General features: G+C 50.8%; 3 protein-coding genes across 3 annotated transcripts; all 3 read right to left on the bottom strand.

Moving 5' to 3' along the window:
• Positions 1–767: 767 nt before the first annotated feature.
• K444DRAFT_513189 (uncharacterized protein) lies at positions 768–1,037 on the bottom strand (the record flags this gene model as incomplete). Its single annotated transcript, XM_024873506.1, has 1 exon — positions 768–1,037. A coding segment is annotated over one exon (270 nt), but the record flags the coding sequence as incomplete, so codon positions are not given.
• A 534-nt stretch (positions 1,038–1,571) lies between these two features.
• K444DRAFT_569930 (Metallo-hydrolase/oxidoreductase) lies at positions 1,572–2,864 on the bottom strand. The gene is made up of 2 exons (XM_024877249.1): positions 2,684–2,864; positions 1,572–2,622 (listed from the first exon to the last, which is right to left on the bottom strand). Exons 1-2 carry the CDS (start codon positions 2,706–2,708, stop codon positions 1,784–1,786), a joined length of 864 nt encoding a protein of 287 aa, XP_024731639.1. The 5' UTR covers positions 2,709–2,864; the 3' UTR covers positions 1,572–1,783.
• Positions 2,865–6,043: 3,179 nt separating this feature from the next.
• K444DRAFT_634433 (uncharacterized protein) lies at positions 6,044–8,124 on the bottom strand (the record flags this gene model as incomplete). The annotated part of the gene is made up of 2 exons (XM_024883743.1): positions 6,044–7,671; positions 7,728–8,124. The coding sequence occupies 2 exons, from the start codon at positions 8,122–8,124 to the stop codon at positions 6,044–6,046; spliced, it is 2,025 nt and encodes a 674-aa protein (XP_024731640.1).
• Between the last annotated feature and the right edge of the window lie 4,780 nt (positions 8,125–12,904).

Consider the following 12,904-nt stretch of genomic DNA (forward strand, 5'->3'; position numbering starts at 1 on the left):
ACTTTCCTACTACACAAGACCTATCTGGATTGAATGTGAACCGCTTTTCGCTGATATGTACATCCTATTCGTGAAAATTAAACTCCTCAGAACCGTTAGTCACTTTGATAGGTGTCAGCTTTCCAACAACTCGGAGACGGCCATTTTCACCAGGGGTACCGTCATCATCGGCCGAAGACTCAACTTCAATGCTGAGAATTTTAAAGAGGTCGGATCTAAGATTATCAAGTGCATTAGGGGCATAATGCACTAAGCCGGGACTTGAAGCCCATGACATGTTGGAGTTTTATACATAGGGTCTGTATTCTCACTGTCCGGCAAGGGCCCTGTACCCAAATTGTGAATAGTCAAGACATCGTGTGCAAGGATTTCGGAAACCATGTGCTCCTGGCATAAAAAATATAATTGTCTAGATGTGAAGTGCAAAGTCCGCCTCGCTGGTAGCAGTTCTTGTTCTTCGAGCCAAGTGCGCTTCACCAAAGGAGATGCGAGAATATCACTACACAAACAAGTCTGTGCGAATGAATATTTCCCAAGCTCAAACGATGGGACATTGTAAGAGTCAGAAATTCGGCTGGCTTTATAGTTGACCCATCCCTTTTGGCCATCACTTTGACTATGGTTCTCGGTATGGATTTGATAAATCCGAATGGTTTGGTGAGAGCGGTCCCATAAAGAGGGCGGATCGGTTGTTGGGGAACTTCAAGAACTCCGGCACGTAGAATCGAGACATCGTGATCAAAGAAGAGCACCGTTCTAGCGTTCACTGCTGCAGTGGCAGCAATGTTGCAGAAAGCCTCCGCAAACACGCTCATCATAAGAGCAGATTCTCTCTTCCGATCATCTTCTGAATCCTGGACAATGCAAAGAGAGTCGATCCAGATATACTGTACTGTCAATCTCTGGGCAACGTAGATTGCATCACGGAAGGTCTTCGGTAGTTTCCTTATTTCAAGCCCTTCCTGGAATGTGACGATGTTGCTATTCGTAAGAGTGATCAACTGCAATTGTCCCCAACAGTGGCTAAGGGTGATATATCGAGTGTCTATTGGAGGTAGTTCTGTATGGCAAAGGCGCACAGACTGAGGTCTCATGCTCAATTTCTCCGCATCCGGGATGTTTCGCAACAAGACGCAGCAGGTATCGCACCCTTCCTGGGCGGCGTTTTCTAGAGAAGCAAGTGTTCTGTGGTGATAATAACCTTTAGGTAGCCATGGTTGTGGCCATTTGGGTAGGTCACTCGCCCATGACCAGTGAAGATGCTCCGGTAGATAGTGCAACCGTTTTCCATTTTGGATGGGTGAGCCTGACCCGAGCTCGATGAGAGCACTGAGAACTTATCGCCTTCCAGCCATGAGGCTGAAGGTGGTCGCAGTCTGATATACACGAGTTGCCGCGTCGGCGAAGAGAGGAATAAGGATACTCACGGAGACTGAGAAGCTGGATATGGTTGCCCAATCCACTGGGTCCGTCAGTGGGGGCCAAAAGCCCAGGTGGCGCAGCCATGGCATCTGAACGACATCTCAGGTTCCCAACGGCCTCATCGTCGCATAGTTCCATAATGCTGAACGAGATACAATTTGATATGCTACCAGAACGGCCAGTTATATGGTCTTATCTTATAGAGCGTCACCTTTACTCAAGAAGCAAGGCGTCAATGTCCTGGGCATGCTGGACGGGGTCGAGAGCTATGTGTTTACATTGATCCCGGGGACTGAGTGAATCTCAGGGAAAGAAGAAAGCACTCTATAACACCAGCAACATGGCCATTCTCACCTTCTTCCTAAGAAGTCACAAACGGCCCCAAAACCGAATAATCGATCCTCAAGCTCTCAATCACCAACCCCGCATTCTCAAACTGGAAAACGTCCGCAGCCGCCAATCGCCCCAACCACTTCTCATTCGTCCTATTCGCGCACTCCTCCGCCAGCGTATCCAAATAATTCTTGAAAACAGCCCACATATTCCCCGGGTTCTTCTCTGACACCGGGTCATTGATGGCAGCAGCGCCAAAAACGGGATCGTCGGTCGCACTGAGATTGATCGCTGCCTGGCAATTGGTGAATAGATCATGCACGTACTCCTGCTGTACGAGAACATCTGTTCTGTTTCCAGAACGACCGAGATGGCCTCCAATATAGTGGTCGAAATCGTATTCTAGGATCTGGTCATGGGCGTTGATGAAGCCGGGGAGACTTTTTGTTTCGCCGAGGTTGGCGAAGGGGGTCCAGCCCGGGAAGACGACGTCAATTAAGATGAGCACTTTCTGGATCGGGGCGAAGATGAAGATGTTTCCTGTTATGTGGTTCTCGCCTTTGTAGGAAAGCTCAAGGGTTTGGTTGCCAACGCAGAGGTTGTAGTCTTTCTCGAAAGTTATCTTTGGCGGGGGACGAGTTGGGTCAGGGGTCAAGGATAAATGGAGAGCTGTGTCGGCGTGAGCTATTGTTTTGACATCTTTCCCGAAGATCCAGGCTCCGCCGATGTGATCTGCGTGCGAATGACTGTAGAGAAGATGAGTGATTGGGATAGAAGTTATGTTTCCGATAGCATAGAGCATGCTATGTCCGATTGTGGGAGGGCAGTCAACGACAATGACTCCTTTGGTGGATATCAGAAAAAATGCTGGTGGTAGGTTTAGTTCTGCTCTCGCAATTCTCTGCCTGTTGAAAGTGGATTCATGTACCTTGGTAGCTGCCATCTGTCACCATATATGCCCCCTTTCCAAAAGCTTGCACACCGTATCCATTGACGAGAGAGATCCCTTTGGATCCAGCAGGAATGGGAGCATACGCTTTATCGTCATCCAATGTTCGTATGTGAAGTCCGGGTCCACATGCCAGGCTCTGACAGGCGAAGTATAGTGCCAAGAGTGAGGAGAAAAAATACATGTTGGAGGTTTCGCAATTGAGCACTTGTGTCTTGTTCCAAAGGAATGTCTTCCTTTCACCTTCACACAGTAATTAAGAGGGTAACTTCCTTCTTATAGAAACTCACAGTCCTTCTCAATTTATCCATTTTTACAACCTTTGACTCCCTCATTTCGAAAGATTTACGACTACCTTGCAGTGCATTATTAATAGAAGTTATAGACAGGTACCTACAACTCAATGAAGTAAAGCTTCCATAAAATTGAGACGCACGCTTACGTTAGTGCCTCGAAGTTGGGCCAACAAAACTCCATTTGTGCATTCGGTACTTGGGTTGCTGCATATAACTTGGCCGCTTCAGGCAAACAAAACCCTAACATCCTATCATATATGTTACGGTGTGATGGGTGCAAAATTGCGTGCATGCGCGTGGTATTCCCCGCTCCGAGGATCTGACGCAGCGCCGTTACAAAGCTGACAAAATCCAGTCAGCTTCTGCGGCGACTCGAGTAACACAAGGAGGCATAGTCAGCTTTTCCGTCTTGGCAAATGCCAAGAAGTCCAGAAAGCAAGAGAATATTGTTGTCTGTAAGCTGCTAAGTTTTATCCTCTGCTTTCGTCTTCGTCGTGAGGTGTTCCTGATGTCGAATTTTTCCAAGGTTACTCTCGCTTCTGACCTCACGTGATGTTTACTTTCCCCCTGAACCCCTGACCCGACATTGAAATAAACCCTGTTTCTAACAATGTAAGATTACGGAGCCATTATGTACGGGATATACTTCAAGCTTTTGAGCTTTTGGATCTTACACACTGCTACCCTATATTTGCTTCAAACTGCTGAGCTTGAAACCTACAGATTGAGAACCGGGCAATTTCATAGCACTTCTCCACATTCCCAGGACGTTGTCTAAGGCTTGATTCTTCTTATCAATTGAATATGTTGCCCTTCCTTTACACCAGCTAAACCATAAGGGAGGGTTTGTACCCTTGTGGCTTGCGACCTTTTGAAGTGTTCTCCGGGAGGAGCTCGCAGCTTTGCGTCTTCCTTGCAACCCGGACATCGCGCTATGCAGATACAGGACAATTCTAGAGAGAGAGAGAGGTATGAGGAGGGAACATGAGATTTTCCGATGAGAAGCTCGGGCAGTGTATGTGAAGGAAGTACTTAAACCGTCTCATAGGAGACCAAAAAATAAGGACAAAGCAGAGGGAAAGGAGTCGTGATATCCGAGGGGTAGTAACATCTAAAACCAAACTTCAACTAGCATCAAATATAGATGTGCATAATCAGAAGAAAGAAGTTATAGGAGAGAGCTAAATTATCCCATCAGAAATTAGAACAATACGGGTGAATAAGAGAGTTAGGAATCAAAATATCCGAGTCGGCAGCAACAACCAACCATGTCTCTCTATGTAAACAAAAAAGCAACGCTGCTCTTGCAACACTTTGCTATTCGTGCAGGTCCCTTTATATACTTAACTCTTTCTATCTTTCCTTCACACAACGATCTTTTCAACATCGTCCTCTTCCTTCCACGCCACGGTCAGACAGAGGAAGCCTCAAGCAAACTGGCTGGTCCAACCAAGTCCTACTTGTTAGCAGATAAAGAACCACTCTACCTGCTAACAAGTACACCTTTGTCCCGCGTTGCTATGACAGAGTTCACAAGTCGCTCAGGCGGCATCGCCTCACTATCTCGATCTTGTGAATCAGAATGGTGACTGCCAATGTTCTGAAAAGGAGTCTAGTGAAGGAAATAATAATATACATGGAGGAGTTATCGCTGAGAACCAAGTCAATGAAAGCGCCACAGCAAGAGTGACTACTCAAGCAGAGGATAGAGATGCGACCGGTGGTACTAGATTAGACAGAGAACAAACTACTACGACAACTTTGTCTTTAGACAATGTAACCAAAGGAGCAACTCGAGGCCACACAGGACCGACTGTGAAGTGGCATTGGACTGGCAGACAATGTACGAATTGGAGAGGAGCCGAGAACCTTCACCTTGCTCCCCAAGCTTGAGCTGAAACTCCGACTCAAGATCTGGAACTCCGCTCTCGCCGGCCCACGATACATCGAAGTCCTTAACAAGCCCTATCTATGCCCAACCAGGGCCCCACCAAGTCACTTCCACTACATCTGCGCCTCGCTGACCCCAGCGCTCTTCGTCGTCAACCACGAGTCCCGCGCCGTCGTCCTCTCCCTCTACACCCTTCTCCACTCCACCTTACCAGGCTCGCCGGCCATCTCCTATAACGCCGCCATCGACGTGTTCTGTCTCCGCTACGTCCACGAGGACACCTGCTACGAATTCCGGGGATGGATCAGCAAATTACTCCCGTGTCGTTGCACACGTTAAGCACATGGCATGGCAGTCTCGGGAGCCAGCTTGGTACTGTACCTCCACCTTTCCTCCGAAGCAGGGCCAAACACAAGAGTGTATAACTTCCAGCGCCGCCGACTTCTTCTCGCAGGCACATATTAATAGGCTGTCGGGCCTGGAGCTGCTGAAGGTTTGCAGATGGACGGAGGAGCTGGTTGGTGGGCGAGGTGATTGACCCGAGGACGCGCGAAACAATCGTGGGGTTGTCCCCACGCGGTTGAGGTACTCTCAACAGGTGTTTCTTCATGCAACGACCCAAGTTGGCGAGGATTGGGATGAGGAGCCAATTGAAGTAGTTCGTGAGGGCTGGGTCGTACCTCGGGCTCCATTTGGAGATTTCATAACCGAGCAAGGGGTTTCAACTCACAATCCAAAAGCAGTCACTCAAAGTCAAAAAGTCATTTGTAGCCGCAAATATGTCCGTCATTGCATTTAGGAGGAAGTAATATGTGCACTCTCTTCGAGATAGTTCCACGATTCGCCTGGGTGCAGGTCTATGACAGACCATGCACCATGATCCCATGCCCATAAACTCCTTAATCCGTGCAATGAGCCCACATTCGCCTTGCCTGCATCCGGATCCGAAGATCCGAAGATGCCAAATACCAATATCGATACCACGCAGCACCCTAACTTACAAGTGTGACCCCCGGCTTACCCATGCAAAAAGCAACTCTATGGAAGAGTACAGTCCCATGCATGCAAGTCGATGAGCCCCGGTTTTGAGGACAAAGGAAAATGTAATTGTGACAATAGGTAGGTGTATGTATAGGTCGGTAGGGGGTTTAACTAAAGGATTCCTTCCCACATGCCTGGGCCACGAATAGCTGGAAGGAGGTCCCGAGCAGCCTCTGATGAGCAGCATACTCTCTTTCGTCCAAGTGATGCATTCGACGTAGAACGGATTGCAACTTGAGCATTTGGGCGAGACCGGACGAGGTCATCGGACCAATTGCTCTCAGACAATGGATAGCGACCACTCAACATCTCTCGAACATTCTCTTGCAGCGAGTTGTCGATTGATTGAGGTCTGGCACGTTTGGCACCGGCTCTGAGGGGAGACTCCGCAGACCGGGGTTGGTTGTGGAGTTCTTGAAGAGCACGGGCAGCTTCTTCATCCTTGGAGAAGTAATCTAATTCACGTCGAGCCAAAGGGGTATCCAGAGACAAGACCAAGAAATCCTTGCCGACGGGTCCAGTGTATGACTCTGGTGACAACGTTGGCCCATTGTCACAGTATCCTTCGGGAACTGTAGCAATGATGGTCCTGTTCTGCCTCTCACTGCATTGCTTCGCGTACCGACAACGCGCCTGAACGTCCAATTTGGATGAGATCGGCGCGCCTGTGGTCGACGAGGCAGATGAGATTGAAGATGAACGAGATGACCGGGATGAGTTGTCTGAGATCATAGACTCTGGCGACGACATTGATGAGACCGAGTTGGCCAAGGATGATCGGCGATGAGTAACGTAGAATTGTGGTGAAGAAGCGTTCTGCCATTTTTCGTTGGCTTGGGCGGCACAGACGCTCGAGGCATGGGCCATAGCGAAGCCCATGGAAGGTTTGCTGAGCATATAAGACGCAGCACTCACTGCAGGAGTGTTGAATCCAGTACTCTGTGGAGTTAGTCTTGGGGTAGGTAGCAGACCAAGAGCTGGCGCAGGTTTGCTGGGAGGATAGGTTGGTGACGGCTCCATGATACTGGGGGTGTAGTATCGAGGAGTCGGCGTTGATTCGGCGGAGACATATCCAAAGGTGTTGTGGTCGGCAGCCAATTGCACGAAGGCTCGTGGGCAGGCCGCGCTAATAGATTTGACATTTGCGATTGCAGATGTCGATGGCGAGATCCCTTCAATGTTATCCAACTGAGGGTTGAGCCTAAGTATAATAGATTTCCAGTCGGCCGTTTGCTCTTCAAGCGAAGGGCTACTTGAGCCTGGGGACGGTGGTAATGTTGGTGTGTATTTGAGTACGATGTCTGTCCAGCGTTGGAAGACTGCATCAGTGATATGCAGCTCCCAGTTCACTGCCAGAAGGAAGGCCATTTCGTTTTGGTTAATCTCCAAAGTGTTCAATCCTGAAATCTTACTCCACGCTCTCGCGGAGTAGTTGCGGTCTTGAAGATACTTTGAAGCGAGAATAAGAGCCGATAGGAACATGCGACGTCCGCATTGAAGGGCTCGAATAGAGTGTGCATCATCCGGCTGTTCCATCGTAAAATCGTGCTTGGGCACATGGGGCTTGATCAAGATCAAATAATACAAAGCGACTTGGAGAGTCGAATAACTAGTGCGAGATCGTCGAAGAGTCTCTTGAATGAATGTGCGTAAAGGAAGAACCCCCTTCGCGCCCATCTCGCTTCGGCAAGGGACTGACGAAAGGGGCCAAATTGCTTCAACAATCTGGGTAGAAGAATCTGGTGGGGGTATCATTGAGCGGGGGGACTTATTGAGGACTTGCATAGCTGCTTACCGACGAGGCTGTCGACGAAGTTGACCTTGCGATCGCATTGTCGAACTAACGTAGGTGGACATCCGGTCCGAGTTGTTGATCCAACACTTGTTCTTCTGGGGTGTTGCCGTTGTGCCGGTGCAACTTCAACCTGTACCTTGTGTCTTGGCCAGTATGTGGCGACCGATATGCCCTGTTCGCATGTAAAGGAAGGTGCAGGCTGAGAGGTGCAGCAATATGTTTCTGAAGTTTCGTTGTCTGAGGAGCCATTAACTGAGGAGTCGTCCGAGGATTGGGAGGCGACATCGGACCAGACGGATGCTGTGGAGGACGAGGCTGAGGAAGCTATTGACGAGCTGTATGGACCATTTCGATATGAGGTGATGTAGGGCGGCGAATCATCTTCGCCGCAATTCATCTTCGGGGAATTTCGAGGTTATGAAGTTCTAACACAAACTCCAGTCGCCGTCTGTACAAAGCCAAACCGATAAACCGTTATAGACTGCGTGGAACCTTCTGACTAGATACAGGCTCATACAACCGCAATTGCCGTTGCAGAGCGAGGTGATCGAGGGAGGAGGAGAACAAGCTAGAGTGCAGTGACCTGGCAGATCTCTGCACGAACGATAAAACCGGTAGACGATGTAAGACTGGCGACTGGAGAAGCTTTGGTGAGATCGAAGAGCATTGTGACCTTTTCGACGGTGGAAATGGTAATTGTTGAGGTAGATGGTGGCTAGTAGGGGGTACTAGCTACCATTGAAGAAGGCGGAGGGGTCGAGCGTGAAGGGGAGGTAGGAATTCGAAGGTACGGAGGAAGGTGGGAAGCTCGAGGAGTTTATTAACAGGTGACAAGAAGGACTGAGTGGAGTTGTGGTCTGAGGACCAAGGTGTCTTTTGCTAGGGTTTTCGTCGACTCAGAGGGAACTGAGGGTCGAGTGACTGTACACCTGGGTGGCAAGAGCTAGCCGGTCTCGCGATCGGGCGGAGTGATTGAAAGCTGGGTCGCTGAAAACAACACCAGGCTTCCTTCCGCGGGTATCAAAGGGAATAAAATAACAACAAAGGAATCTGCGTAAAGGAGATATGTGGCGAGGGTTCGGAATTAGGTAGCGGAGGCTATGACTGGATGGATGGAGTCACTGGGGACGAGAAGTCGCTTTGTCGCAGGCGCTGGCGAGTGCGGATTTGACAAGCAGGAGAGGAATTCGGGAGGAAGGTCGAACGAGACGTTTGCGAGTGTTTGATGGTGGTGAGGATAGGCGATGATGGTATGCAGACTTCAAGGAGCCGCTTTGTCTATTGCTTGGGACCATACATTGCTGCGATGATTTCGAAAGGGGAGCGTGGAGCTGCGGGCATGGCTCGCTTTTGTTGCGGCGGGTGAGTTTTGGGGGGGGGGGAGTTACTAGCAGCGATTCTTGCGGGAGCACGTCGAAAGGCCAGGGTGGTGGTGCTAGGGTGGTGGTACTGGGGGGGGGCGTTAGCGAGGATATTGAAGAGTCACCCCAATCTGGCGCAGGTTCTGTGGCTCTGGCTGGCTGGCTGGCGAGAATTGCGGCCTGGCTTGACTTGGGGCACTGCGCACGCCTTGATTGACCAGATGTGCCCACGCCTGCCCTCGCCTCCCACCACCCACCCACCCTCACTCATCATCGTTCCGACCTCCGCCACCCAAAACCCCAGGCAAAACACAGGCAGTTGATGATTTGCCATCGGCCAGAGAGAATTTCCGCGAGCAGCACCATGCCCACCAACACCAGCACCAAAATCAAAACACGGCCCGCAATGGGACCCAACAACAGACACGACACAGCTGCAGCCTATGAACTCAGACTGCTTCGTAACAACGCTGACCCTCCGGCCCAGCCCTAAACCCTCGCTCCCTCCTCCCTCTCTCTCCTTTCTCTGGATCTCGAAGAGGATACACAGCCGTGGCGATGACTACCACACTTACTCGTCCCTTGACTCTGACTCTGCAAGGCCGATCCCCAGCCCAGCGCAAACAACCACAAAATAGAAACGAGACCCGTAGCACAGCCTTGCCGGGTGCTCATCAAACTCGGCCTCGAGCCGGCAGAGTGTAAGGTGTGAGTGTGGAGAAGCGACACGAAGCTCCCCCCCATCGAAATTCCCCTATCTCGTGTTCTATTTTCTGCCCACCTGAGCTGTGCTGCTGGCTGTCTGAGATGACTGAGAGCACTCCTCAGCATGCATTGCGTTGTTAGTCATGCATGGGCCCTACGGCGCGCTGTGCAACGGCAACTCTGGAGCGTAAATCTGTTCTCAGCCTCCCCGACTTGCGTATTTCGACCGTCGGGGGCGCTGGCCATGGTTCATGCTAATAATCGGCGCCAGATGGTCTTTGCAAGCTGGACTCACTCATAGGACTTGGCAGCGTCGTCGCCACGTTGCGAGGTTGGGGTCCATAATTAGGGGAAAGTGCCCCACGAATTCGCCATCTGCCTGCAAATAATTGCTCAGAGTTACTCACATCGCACAATCGTCGGACTATCGACGGCCCTACAAAGCCGGCAAGATGGAAAGATGGCAATGCAACCACAGGGAGGCGTTGGAAAGGCTGGAGCGGGGCCCAGCCGCCTTCCATTCGTATCATCTTCAGTTTCAACACACCATTTTGGACGTCAGCCCCCTCCAAATCTGGCAGTGAAGGGAGATCGGAGTCAGCCTTCTCTGGCCTGTTTCCGCCAGAGACACGCAGCGGAGACGTACCTGCAAAATTAATCATCCTGCAACAGGAGATTTTGGAAGCTTCGGAGCAACACTCAGCAACGAGACCTCGTCGTCCTCGATTCCTCGCAGGAATGCTGCCCCTCCCCGATCCTCGATCGAAGGAACAAGCAAATAGGGATAATCATTTTTGATCCCATTATCATCAGAGTTGTACACCCTTGACACACGCGGCCAATGACCTCGATGAAAAACTTCCCCGCTCCACGATCTGTACTGGCGATGATTGGTCTCATTGACAGCAACATCAGCAGCATCCTGCAGGCTTGCCTCATGCTGGCCGCCGGCGCTGCCATTAGCACCCAACTAGGCCGCGTTTATCTGCAATCCAGCTGGAATCCTTCCTGTCGACTTTCTCTTTCATAAACCTTACTCAGCGACAGCGAGCGTGCTGCCACGCAGTTCTCTCCTCCCCCTCCCGGCTGCACCACCACGAGCAGCCATTTTGGAACATGCCCTGCCTGCCAGCGAACTCTCTAGAATTTTCCCCTCCCCTTCTCCCATCCCCAAGAATGGATCGTTCCAAGGCTGGGATGCGTTCATCCCCACCAGCTTGTCCACCCCTCTAGATCAAGGCCAATCGCAATGGCGTTCCAGTAAATCATGATGGTGACTCAACCTTCCATAGCCCTCCCTCACGATTTCACCCACTCCAGGCTGCAAGCGTCGAACAGGGTAATACAGGAGCTTAAGCTCCCGCTTGAACGGGATCACGCTTCATCAAAAGGTACTATGTACCATACCCTCGTATCACGCCCCTTGAAAGAAATGGAACAAAGGAACCGAGCTCCAGTCATACTCCGTAAAGAAACTGTACTGTAGTCATCACGAGAGCAGGAAGCAAATAAACTCCGAACAATCACGAGCTGACCAAGATTTGCCCCGAAACGAAAGTGTCATCAGGTGACAAATAAAGCCCTCACTGCCAAATCCCACTCCCACAACACCAAAACCTCGGATCGCGAGAGACAAAAAACCAAACCTCACTCTGACTCCCCGCTGCCCCCATGAACTCATCAATCAATTCGCCATGAAAATATCACCCCATCAAAGATAATTCCCAACGACACGCCACAAACCCTCCAATAATTCTCGGCCTGCTCCCCTCCGTTCTCCGTAACCGCGCGCTTTCTCACACGTCTCATCACCCGCCCATCCTCGCCCAACCTTTCCAACTGACTCACACTTTCCCTCCCCTCATCAGATGACATTCCGGCTCCTCCCACTTCTGCTCGGCTTTACTCGGAGTCATTCCATTCCCCACCTCCCATTCCCTTGGCTGAAACGGGTAAATCGATCGGCAAGTGGGCTCGGATCCCCTTTCCATCGAAGCCCAGCCCAGCCCAATCTAGACCCCATCCAGCAATGTTCTGGAACATCGATTTGATTTGCCGTCCTCCCATTATTCTCGAGCGCTGAGTGATGACTCTTCATTCGCCCCTTGCTGATTGATCACCGGGAAAACGATCTTCCCTCCATCCAGTAATGTGAAAGGCTTGTGTAAGGGAGGTCGATGATTGGCGAGGATGTAAAAGCCACTAATTTCTGGAGTGACTGGGCTGGACTCAGCCACCCGTTCGGGAATAAGTACGGTTGCCTGGATGGTCACATTGTGCAAGATGCTCTCTGATCTTGGGTGGCGGTCTCTCCGAAGTGTGTGAGTGAGGAGCGAGATTTCGTGCGTGATGCGTGACTTCGAAATCCGAGTTTTTTTTCTCTTCATTTCATTTCGAGATTTGGGGTTGGACAGGTCTCGACCAGTGTGAGAGGGAGGTCGAAGTGGAAGGTCTCAGCTCACAATCCTTCAAGAATGCATGGAAGTTGTTCACAGGCTGAGAGTGAGTCGGTGTTACCGTGACCTTCCTCTTCGAAGTCTGTCTGCGATCATCCCTGCACAACCACCAGTCACAACCACTCCCAGCTGTCCCTGTGTGTGAACATCGTGAAAGAACCAAGTTCTAGGGTTGAGGGGGAGAAATGTAAGCCATTCCTTCGGCGTGATTTTCATACTTTCTTATGCCGAGTCTCGTGTGCTTGCTTGCGAGTCAGCTAGCGCCGATGTCATGGTCGCCGTGGTGATGGGTTGCGAATAGGCAGCAGTCGCTGCCTCGCTCCTTCCACGCCCACATCTTCCTCCCCGACTTTTGCACGCCCACAAGGCGACGAAGGATGAGCGATGTCATGCATACCATCAGACGGCAAGACGCCACTCAGACCTCCTGGTTCCTCTTTCTCCCTCTTCGCCAGACCAGGCTGAGAATTCCAACTCAAAAGATGGGGGACGGCTTGTGCCAGCCAGCCTTCGAAGTAAGACTTTAATAGCCTTGTCCTGAATCAGCCCGTCATTGTCCTGTAGGCAGCTAGGCTGACCCTCTCTCCCTCCCCTTTCCCTGCCTTCTTCTTTACTTCTTTATGCACTACTGCGTAGCGAAGCCTCGCTCGGGATG

Source organism: Hyaloscypha bicolor (genome assembly GCF_002865645.1).
Source record: "Hyaloscypha bicolor E unplaced genomic scaffold K444scaffold_129, whole genome shotgun sequence".
NCBI lineage: Eukaryota > Fungi > Ascomycota > Leotiomycetes > Helotiales > Hyaloscyphaceae > Hyaloscypha > Hyaloscypha bicolor.